We start from the raw sequence: 11850 nt of genomic DNA, 5'->3' as shown, positions 1-11850 counted from the left end.
CAGAGCAGGAAATGGACCCTTCCAACGCTATTTCAAAGGAAGGAAAGGTCTTCCAGTAACAGGTCACCAATGATAACTACTTAAAAGCACACACATACATATAATGAAAAACTGCAAGTCAAAAACCATTTATGTATAAACATCTGTCAGTTTCATACCTTGGGTTATACTTGTCTGAAAAGAAACTCGGATGTGAAATGAGTTTGACAGCATACAGAGTGTAAAGTCTCCACAACAGATACAGTTTTGTATGTTTCTGGATGTCCTGGAAGGCCAGTTTTAGTCATCTCTCAGGGTGCTGTAAAAACTGTAAATAGTTGTACACGTACCTATTATTTCAGTTGATTCACTAGGCTGATTGCTTCTAAGCAGAATAATGGCTGACAATGTATCTGCAGTGCACTAAAGTTCGCCATTTAGTTAAAGCACATTTGAGAATCCGCTCTGGCACAGTCAACTAATTAAACAAAATACTCCAGTGTAGTTCTTCAACTCTTAAGAAAACCCTTACTAAACAATGTATGGTCACATCTAATAGGCAGTTGCCATTTTGTATGTGTGCCAAGGATGATTCCCAAGAATGCTCTATAATTGGTCTGTAATTGGTCTGTAATTGTCACATACAGATTATTGAGGAAGTCCCATGTTCATCTGGTATTTGGACTGATCTTATCATAGAATAGTAGGGTTGGAAGGGGCCTATAAGACCATCGAGTCTAAACCCCAAATATTATGACTGAATATTTTCTAATGGGTATGTTAAGATACCTTTGTTAGCATATACAAATTGGTGTGGTAGAAAATTGCTTTTGAAAAGCATTGTGTATATGAATGCTTGATTGTAATATGATTTCCCAGTGATCCTTGCTCTGAGTTTTGTTGGGCATATATTGTTCAGTTTGTTTTTTAAATTAGGCTATTGTATTTTTTTGGGAGGGGGGGTGTCAAATAACACCTCATTCATAAGCTCACTAGGTAGCCTTAGGCAAACCATTATTCTATGTCAGCAATATCATTCCTTCTAATAGCAAACTCAAGTGGTGAGTGCCCATAGGATTGGAGCCAAAACAGGGCCACTGGGAAACAAGAGTGGAGGTGTCAGCATGCTTTGGAAACTGCAAAAAACAACAACACACAAACAAAACAAAAACACCCAAACCCCACTGTGTGGGCAAAATCCCCCCAAACAGCCCAATGAGGATGAGCATGTGCTGTAGTCACAGAATGTTGAATATCAATTGGAAAAGAAAATTTCAAAACCAGAGGTGGGCTTGAGAACTGTTCAAGCCCTTCACAGCTTATATAGTAGAAGGCAATGGCTGGAACCCTGAGCAGGAGCATTTCTGTTAGGAGCTGAGGATATGCTGCAACATTTTGTTGTAGGTCTCACTTGTAGGGACAATAATATTGACCTACATGAGATGATAGTTGTAAAATATATATTGAGATAATGTATGCTATTTGAAATGCTATATAACCATGTTTTTTCCCCTTCATTTTGTATAGAGTCCCCGAAGTATGCAATGGAGCTCATCTTTCCACTCGTATCCTTAGGGAAGTATTGTGGCATTTATTCCTACGAGTGAGTCAGAATCCAGCAAAAAGCCCAGGGAGCTTGACCACCACTAGCCTTAGTGATCTGTAGGTCGCAGCCCTTCATGGTCTGAAGTGCACCCCTTATCTGACACCGCAAAGGAAAGAACCTTCTTTTATACTTCTCACTGGTTGAACATGTGGCTCAATCCAGAGGACATTTAACTGTACCATGTTTATTTATGTTTATTTATTATTACTGCATTTATTTTGTTATTTTGTTATTTATAGCAGTACAAAATAATAGATTTAGTTTCTTCTGAAATGTGAATTGTTTCGTAAAGGTAAGACTCTTAACTGCGATGACATTAATGGATCCTTGTCTGCTCAACAATAGCAATTAAATGGACACAATTTTATATGAAGCCTCCCTACCATCCCCAAGCTCCAGAATGTGTTAGCAAGCTGTGAACTCCTGCTAGGAAATTAATGAGCTTCTATTCAAGAGCTCTTCCTACCCTTCGCTTCTGGCTGTGTTTCCTTGTTTTGTAAAATCTTGGCAATATTTCATACTATTTTTGGCCTGCTTTGTTTATATGTGTCTTGGTGGCGAGTTTTACCAAAGTCCCATTCACTAGTCCCATCTTTTACATTTTCTTCCTACCCTAGACATAACATACTTCAAGCCTGGTTTCAGATCATGCACCCTTATAAATCATTACCAGAGTTACACTCAACGCTATTTCTGTAGCCTGTGGCCACTTCTTGATATAGACCACAATTTGGCCTAGTTAACCCTCTCTCACCAATGACATTTAAGCAGGCCTGAGCTCCTCTCCCGTTACCATTGGATGTTCACTGCCAATCAGTGCTGAAGCTAGGTCCCTTTTAGACCTTGAACTTAATGCTTTTATGCCCCCGCCCTTTCGATAGCCATGTGTATTCCTTCAGTTTTGAAGCATGCACTAACATTTGTATTCTTCTCTCTCTCTCTCTCTCTCTCTCACACACACCCCTACCTGCCATTCCATTCCATGCTTTGCAACTGCTTCTATATTCCTCATATGCTAGAACAACACAACTGTTTACCTTACCTACCCCTAATTTTAAAATAATACTCTGTGCATTTTGCATTTTAAACTCACTTAAATCATAGCACCATCATGACCATAGGAATCAAATGGAGCTTGCTTCTGATGCTCATCACCTGCTGCTCTCTGGGTGTTCATTTGGGCCCCCACCCACCCTCCATGCCCACCTACAGAGTAGCAGGCACTAAGGGCAACAGAAGCGAACTCCTGTAGTCACGAGGGTGCGATGATTTAAGTGAGTTTAAAATGCAAAGTTTCACATGCTCGCAGTGCTTTGCTTTATCAGGGCTGCCAACCGTATTTGTTCGTTTTACTCTAACATATCAGAAATGTACAAGCCCTTACAAAGCATGGAGCGGTGGAGAGAGAAAAGCTACATGCCTGTTTCACGGCTGGAGCAATACACACGGCTGTCTACCCCCAGCCCCGCCCCGAAAGGTCATTACGCCTAGGGTCTAAATGACGAGCTGCGTCGCTGCGCCCAGGCCCCACCTGCAAGCTCTCGTTACACCAACTCGCTCCCCTCACTCAGTCCTAAATGGACGCACTTTCACACAGGTCGGGACATCGTTTCTTGTACCGTCGCCAGAATGAAACAAACTCGAGTTAAAAGCTGATCTAACAACTTAGCTTGGTCCACGCGAGCCCCACGGTGGGAGGAAGAGGGCTACGTGCAGCCAGGCTAATTGCGGGGGGGGGCTACGCGGGAAGGGGAGGAGCCAAGGCTGCGGCGGGCACCCACCGCCCGGGGTGGGGTTGCTGGCCTAGAGGGTCCGCTGGGTGGGGGGGGGAGGGGAGGAGAGGGGCGGTGCCCCTCCCCTCCCCTCCCCTCCCCTCCCCGGCAGGCGGGATCAGGAAAGGAGAGGGGGGGCGCGGGAGCGCGAGATGGGACTCGATCTGGCCCCGTGCACCGCCGAGCGTCCCGCGCCATGGCTGGCAACTTCGACCTCCTCTTTGACTCTCTGGGACACTTCGGCAGGTAACGGAACCTGGAGGAAGCCACGGAGAAAGGACGGCGGGACTGCTTGCGGCGGGGGGCTTCCTCCCTCCCTCCCGCAGGGGGTAGTGGCGGAGGACAGGCCGGGAGAAGCAGTGGGCCCGCCGGTCTCGGCCACTGGCGGTGTGAGCCACGTGGCCGTCGTGGGGGAACTGAGTTCGCCCCTTCCTTCCAGCAAAACCCAGCCTATTTATCCCGCTGTATTTTTAGCCCTTTCCTCCGGGAGCTCAAAGCAGCGCACGTGGTTCGCACCTCCACCTCCTCACAACAGCCTTGCGAGGGAGGCTAGCCCGAGAGCGAGCGACGCGCCTTCCGGCACCAGTTCGCTCAGTCAGCTTCGTGGCTGGATGGGGCCTGGAACCCGCGTCCCCCCGGCCCCAGCCGCCGCGTTAACCTAGACGCTGCGCCGCCTTGACGTAGTGTCTAGGGGAGCATGAAGGCCTAAGGCGGGGGCCAGAGGGGCCCGTCGTCAGAAACAGTGTGCGGGGTGAGGAGCCACGGCCGTATGGGCGGCCTTTGTGCTTTAAGGCTGCAATCCTATACACGCTTACCTAGCATTAAATTCAATAGGACTTTCTCCTGAGTAGACATAGGATTGCACTGTAAAAAGAAAAGTCGGAGGTTCTCGTTGCAGGAATGCCTGAATCCCAGAATTATAGTCGTGGTTATTCCGCACACGCTCAAGGGAACTCTTTTTTGTCATTTTGTCGGGCCTGACAATACATAAGCTTTGAGGGCACAGCTCTGAAGGGTGAACCTTGGCTCCTATTAAGCCCTGGTGATAGGATATGTTCTCGGAATGGGGTTCTGAAGATTCTTGCTCGATGTGTGTGTAAAAAGCCATGGAGAGCCCAGAGGAATCTTTGTGTGTGAGTAGATGGCATTGGGGTGTATGTAAGTAAAGATGTGGCAATTCTGTGTTCATGGAATATGTCCTCACCTCTAGGGACTTAATGTTCTTTATGTGTGGTAGTATGTTTATTCGTAGGGTTGGTTGCTAGTAAGATTTTTCTACAGGGAAAAAAAATCTGGGCAGCTTCTAAGTAGTTTATTTGTTTAGGCTTTATTGTTGTGGTTTGGCCAGTTTGATCTGAATGAGCAATCAGGGGCTTTATAAAAGAATGATGTTTACTGAATGAGCAATCCACGTGTGTGTGTGTGTGTGTGTGTGTGTGTAGGATTAAAGAAGAGTGTCTTTAAAAGGGATTAGGGATTAGGCTATGAATGAGTACTAGTCATGATGGCTATATATTACTTCCAGAGGCGGTATGCCTATGTACACCAGTTGCTGGAGAACATGGGTGGGAGGGTGCTCTTTCACTCATGTCTTTCTTGTGATTCTCCCATGTGCAGCTGGTTGGCCACTCTGTGAACATAATGCTGGACTAGATGGACCCTTGGTCTGATCCAGCATGGCTGTTCTTAAGTGAGGTTTACAGCCATTCTTTGTAGATACAGAGTAATTAAAATGTCAGTGTGATGATAAAGGGGCTATATCTGAACTTTCATAATAAGATCTCAAGGTACCAAAATTTTTAAAATGTACACATTTATGACCTAAGAATACAAATACTTATTTTAATAATCCCACAGTTATACAACATTTTAGTTTGAGCTGGATGAAAAAACATGATGGCATGTGGTTAGCCAGATGGATGTAGAGGAAGACTGGAGGGCTTGCCCACCATTGATTGGCAGTCTGAATATTGGTCTATAAGCAGCCTTTCCCAACCATGGGTCTGCAGATGTTGGACTGCAACTCCCATCCTCCTCAGTCAGTATGGCCAGTGGTCGTGGTGATGGGAGTTATAGGCCAACAACATCTGCAGGCCCAAGGTTGGGAAAAGCTGGTGTATGGGACAGAGGAGAATGATGTTTGGTTTCTGAAGGCTGTGATGTTGTGTCTGACAGGCAAATCCTATCAGCTACACGAGTAGGAGGAAGCCCATGTCCCATCAGCCCAGTTTCTCTATTAGTTGGCTTCACATGTTACAATGACGGACATCTAGTTAGTGATAGAACTGTGTTTTCTGGGTGATGATAATTTGTGTTTTAAGTATTTCCTTTTAGCATCAATAGGATAAGGGACTAGAAGTTATGTTTTACATAAACTGCTGGTTTGGCTAGTGCTTCTTTTCTTCACCTTGCTGCCCTTGTGACTGGGAATTACACTTAAACGATATTTGTATTTTCTACATTACCTACATCAATGAACAAGTATAAAAAAGCAAAAGAAATCACTGAGTGGATAATTGGCCATTTATGTATGCATAATTGTTATTTCATTGGGCCTTGTCTCAGGATTGCAGTGAAGAATAACAACAGTCATTGAAGTGAACACTTGATATAGAACATTGAGGTGCTAATGCTGAAATCAAGAGCCGTTATAAGAGAGATGCTTATATAATTGAGCAAGATGTTAGCGGGGGGGGGGGGAACTGGCTGATGAAAACCTGTTCTGCTTGTCCACTGTGTTCTTCCTCCACCTTTGCTTCTGCTGTCCTCTTTCCCCCTTCTCTGCCACAGTGGGCCATCTCAGGAGCCCCCATCCCTTCACAAGACCTGAAGTGACAACAGAGCAGTACGATCACGATCACCCTTGCATTACACTGGGTTTTAGCATCAAGCAGCACTGTGGCAGCTGCATGCACAGCTCTTGCCCTTCCTTCTGGTTAACAGTGCAATCCTATACATGTCAGAACTTACTCAGAACTAAGTCCCATTGGGTTCAAGGGATCTTACTCCCAAGTAAGTGGCCTAAGAACCTAAGAAGAACTATGCTGAATCAGACCAAGGGTCCATCTAGTCCAGTGTTCTGTTTGTACAGTGGCCAACCAGCTGCACAGAGGAAACGCACAAGCAAGACATGAGTACAACATACAATTGCAGCCTAACTAGGAAGAGAGAACGCAGTACAGCATTATGTTAGCCGTACATGAAGCCTAGAGATGTATAGGCCTAGGCAAAATCCCAGAAAAAACGTGGAAAACAAGATTTTAAAACCCCACACACGTTTCCCCCCAGGGGGTTTTGGAAGATTTGTGGGGTGCGTGTGTGTGTGTGATGGTCCCCCCCCCATTTCAATTCCCCTCCTTCCAAGCCTTTATATCTCTAATGGAGCCTGGAGGTAATTGTTAACTTTCTGCAGGTAACCAGATACATGCCGAATGAAAAGACTGCATCATTTGCTTGACTGCAGGCTTTAAAAGACTTTCCCCTATGCTGTTTTTCCATTGAAATGGCAATTTCTCTCTCTCTCTCTCTCTCTCTCTCACACACACACACACACACACACACTCTTGCAATAGTGGGGGGGGCGGGGTGATTTTCAACTGGAAAAATGGTGTGAGAGAAAAGCGGGGGGCTCCAGACTGATCTTGTTCATGTGTAATGACAACCCATATTCTGGGTTGTCAATACGTGTGGATCAGACCACTGTGTTCCAATCCTACTGCTGCTTTTAGCTTTACAAAAGAGAATCTCAAGTCTGGGAATCGAAGATGTGGTTAATGTCACATCTAGTTACAACTTCCAAGGAACCATCTTTGTGGTTCCTAATGCTTATGTTATAGGTGCATGGATCTAGTCCTTTATATGTTGTTCTTTTAGATTCAAGGGGGGGGGGACATGGGTGGGAGGGTACTGCTGCACTCATGTCCTGCTTGTGGGTTTCCCACAGGCCACTGTGTAAGCAGAATGCTGGACTGGATAGACCCTTGGTCTGATCCAGCATGGCTCTTCTTATGTTCTTAGAGCACTCCTTGCCTTCGGGCTCATATAGTTGTTTATGATTCCATTGCTGGGCAACTGCTTGAATTATTAAAATGCTTCTGTTTGGTGCACAAGTGAAGTCTTGCCTTGGTATGCTATGCAGTGCACCTGTATTGCCATACAAGAACACCACAAAGCCTCGGGCAAATCCACAATTCATTTAAGAGCTGCTGATATGTCAACACTTTCTGTGCAGAATTGTTGTCAGTTCCATCAGACCCTGAGGAATGATTACAGCCCTTTTAAAGCAATACAGTCTGAACACCTGCACCTATACTGTTACTTGCTTGGGCAGAGCAATCCTAAATGTGACGGGGAAGCGAGGTGACGGATTGTCTTCCAAAGCCCTACCAGATCATGCCAGCCAGGGCAGAAGAAGGGGTGTGTGTGTGGTAGGGGGCTTTACTGGCCTGTTTAGCTCAGTGGATCTTTATTTTTTAGAATCTCCCCCACCCCCTGAAGCCAGCGGAGTGGGGAGGAAGCTAGCTACACCAGCTCCAGGCTAGCCTAGTTGAGTGGCTCATTCCAGGGGCTTCTTGGGGCAATGGGTGGAGGGCTTTGGATCCAGCAGGTCCAAAGGAGCCCCTACCCCTGAATGCCCCAATTTGAGGCCGACTGATGGCAGGAACACTATGGGTGGTTGATCTATACCTGCAGAGCTTTAAGCAGGCATAACCAGGGTGAATGGAGCCTTCCCACTAGTGGGGTTCCTCTCTGCTGGTAGAGGGCCCCCTTTGCCATCTCCTAACCCATTCCAGGCAGCAGATCCGGGGGTTAGGATTGCACTGTAAGTTGCATTATTTTCTTGGAGATAAAGAACTTGTGTGTTTTCAGAGCGCTCTGGGTTTCACTGATATTTCTTAAGGCCAACAACCCGTGGAGGAGTGGGTGGGGGGAGGGAATGGGATCTAGCTTCTGCCTTGATCAGTATTTTGGAGTATCCAAAATAGAATACACTTGCAAATATGAGCAAGGTGCAGTTATTCTATGAACAGACTTGCTGTTCTAAGAGTGATGATTTTAGCGGTATTTCTTTTTCAATATCATTTCCCCCAATTAAATATTTGAACCAGCAACTTCAGGGTCTTAATATTTGTCAAACAGAGAGATGCTAATACCTAGGTTCAGTCTCTGCTCAGCATCTTGGCCTAACAGAGCTTATCTATCAGGGCTGTTGTGAGGTTAAAATGGGACTGTCCCATGCATCTGATCCTGAGCTCCTTGGAAAAAAGGGTGGGATACAAATGTAAAAAATATAATATTGAGATGCAACTGTACACAATTTGTTTTTTGTACAAGGTTCATGAGTCCAATCTCTGGGTTGCTTGTCTATGTTTGTACTGGGTTCTGATATTTGCAAGTGTTTTTGCTGAGAAAAGCAATGACTGAGACACGTAAACAGCATGAGACGCAGAGTGTTTATATTTTGACTTGGATATATTTGTATCCAAATCATAAAGTGAGAAGTGGCCTGTAATGACAAAGATCTAGAATAATGGGTAAACCTGGGAGGCAGTATAGGAAAGATGGGCTAATCATCTGAGCCTTCCTACAGAAGACAGATCCTTATAAACAGCAATGCTTCTGGATCTATTGCACACTTACACTGGTTTCATAAATCACTATGTCTTAATGACTTTTCTTATTTATATCATCCACGTGTGTTAAAAGAGATCTGCCAAAGCTTCTCAGATTTCATGTTAGGTCTTATAAAAAAGTATGGAAATTCCAAAGGCTACCATGGTTAGTGACAACAAATAATAGTCACATTAAACAGTCACAATAAGGAGCCTTGCAGCACCTTAAGGACTGCCAGATTTATTGAGGCTACAATAATTCTGTTAGTACTTATGAAGCCGCCACAAGACTCTTGTTTTTAAAAGTATGAAAAAGATTCTGAAGCAATCTCTGAAATGTATCCAGTAGAATCTGGAAGTACATGCAAAGAAACAGCCTATGGTTCTCTGCTACTCTGGTCTTCTTGCTATTAAGCTACTCTTGCCCTGTGTTCTGGAAATATGTCTTGTTGTGATGAGGATAGACATAGTAATGTTCCCACTTGCAGAGAAGTTTAAAAGAGCCCAGTGCGGATAGAGAAATAGGCTTATAGTGCAAACCTATGTATGATTACTCAGAAGTGCCACTGTGTTGAATGGGGCTTACTCCCAGCTAAGTGTGTATAGGATTGCTGTCATAGGGTACAATCCTATGCATGGACAGAAAAAAGTCCTACAACATGCATAGGATTGCGCTTTTAGTCTCTTTACTCTATAAATCTTTCAGACAAACATGATATTGTGAAGTTGTAGCACTGGAGAGGGATAGGATGAAGTTAATATTCCAGGAGCCAGGCAGATCCAGTCTCAACTATAGAACTGGAAGTCAGGGACAAAGCTGAGGAGCATCTGGAACTGAAGAGGTAAAAACCAGACTGGTTTTAGGAAGCCAGAGCTGGTGTCAGTAAGAGAGACTGACCACATCTCTCGAGTAGTGTGTACAAAACCCCGCTTACCTGGCTCCGCCGGGTTCCACTGGGGGGGGGGAGGCGCTCCGTCCCTCCCCCTGGATTCCTGGCTGGCCGGCTCTGCTCCGTGGGGATTCCACGGAGCCGCCGGCCAGCTCCGCCAGCAGCCGGACATCCGGCCGCTGGCTAGCAGGGACGCAAATGGCGGTGGCCGTAGCCGCCGCCGTTTGCATTCCTGAATTCAGCCGTGATAGGCTACGTAAAGACTTACGTAGCCAATCATGTCTGGGTTAAAAAACAAAACAAAACAATGCGTACGCAAATGGTGGTGGCCACCAGTTTGTTTATCATGCTTGCAAATGCACTCTTCCTCCAAGAAACTCCGGGGAGCATACAATTGGGGTTCCTACTTAATGGTCACAGTCACCCTACAATGTAGGTTAGGCTGAGAGATATTTGACTTGGCCAAGGCTGACCAGTGTGGGAGTCAATATGGTGTGTGCCAGATGCAGTTTTGGACTTAGAAAAAGGCCATCTGGGTTCAAATCCTTACTCTGAGTACCATGGGCAAGTCAGTATCTTTCAACTTAATCTTACTTAAATTTAAGAAACAGGAACTGGCCATATGTTCCTATCCCATGATAAGGCTTTTCAGGGAATGAGTTGATGGAAGATGGCACCAGGCTACTAAGGAGCACTTCGGGGGGCAGTGATAAATGTATTCTTTGATACCATTTCTGTAACTTGTCCTAAGCCCACAGGGTATGCCATGCTATAAATAAATGTTTGCACAGTTGCTATAGTCTTTAATATATTAATAAGATAGACCGTCTCTATCTGTTATAGTCACCACAGAGGCAAGTACTCTACTACTTCACTTTGGCCGGAAGGTTATTTTCATTTATCAAATGACTTGGCAGCATCATGTTAGAGAGCCAGCGTGGTGTAGTGGCTAGAGCGTAGGACTTGGAGTAGGGAGAACCAGGTTCTAGTCCCCACTTGGTCATGGAAGCTCACTGGGTGACTTTGGGCCAGTCACAGACTCTCAGCCCAACCTACCTCACAGGGCTGTTGTTGTGAGGATAAAATGGAGAGTAGGGGGATTATGTATGCCACCTTGGATTCCTTAAGGAGAGGGAAAGGCGGGATATAAATGTAATAAGTAAATAAAGCAATGTTAGGAATATCCCCTTTCCTGCCAGCAACAGCTTCTGACATGGAATACAAGTAAGGATGTTTGTAACAGGATGACACATTACATGTTAAGAACATGTAAATATGCTGGGGCAGTGTGTTGAGCTTGCCACGGGAGCCATAATGGCAGCCAAAATATAGACCAGCTCTGAGATAAGATGATTGATAATAACATATCATGAGCTCTTGTTCAACATACAAGTTTAACATACAAATGCGTTTGTCAAACCTGTAAGTGACTGTAGGCTCTGCTGAAGGGCAATATATAAATCTTTTAGGGAGCAATCCTCTGGCCACTAGACACTGTCTAGAGGGCCATAGGATATGCTCATTTCTGGGAACCAACCTCGGAGCCAGTGCTCTGAGGTCGGTTCCTGGAAAACTGACCTGCCCCCTTGTCCATGCTGCCTCTGAGGCAGCGCAGAGAAGCCCCATCCTCTGCGCTCAGAAGAGGAGCACGGAGTGACTGAAAAGGGGCGTTCTGGGGGGCGTTCCAGGGCAGGGAGAGCAGAGCTGCATGTACGACACATCTAGTGTGTTGTACGACAGCTTTCTCTCCTGGTTGACCCCCCAGTGATAAATAGCAAGGTGGGAGAGGCGTGGAGGGAATGATCCCCCCTGTGCTTCTCCTGCCTCGCATCGGATAGGCAGTCGCCTCTGAGTTCGGAGGCAGTTGCCTATCTTGATAGGATTGCGCCCTTAGATAAATTAAATAAACTCCCAAGGAAATGTCTGTTTTTAGTGATATTTTAAGTTCCTACTTACTGTGTTTAGCCTCAGGAGGTAAACTTCTAACTGAA

General features: G+C 45.5%; 1 protein-coding gene across 1 annotated transcript in view; it reads left to right on the top strand.

Moving 5' to 3' along the window:
• The first annotated feature begins 3484 nt into the window (after positions 1 to 3484).
• SLC22A16 (solute carrier family 22 member 16) overlaps positions 3485 to 11850 on the top strand; it is a 33108-nt gene continuing 24742 nt past the window's right edge. The window contains exon 1 of the mRNA XM_084831386.1: positions 3485 to 3603. Within this exon, the coding sequence (XP_084687512.1) occupies positions 3554 to 3603 (50 nt within the window). The 5' untranslated portion in view covers positions 3485 to 3553. The remainder of the gene's footprint in view (positions 3604 to 11850) is intronic.

Source organism: Heloderma suspectum, chromosome 1 (genome assembly GCF_057233095.1).
Source record: "Heloderma suspectum isolate Gila_16-S chromosome 1, 16-S_ref, whole genome shotgun sequence".
In the NCBI taxonomy this organism is placed as follows: Eukaryota; Metazoa; Chordata; class Lepidosauria; order Squamata; family Helodermatidae; genus Heloderma; species Heloderma suspectum.
Note: the sequence above shows the minus strand (reverse complement) of the source record. Positions and strands in the feature narration are given on the sequence as shown.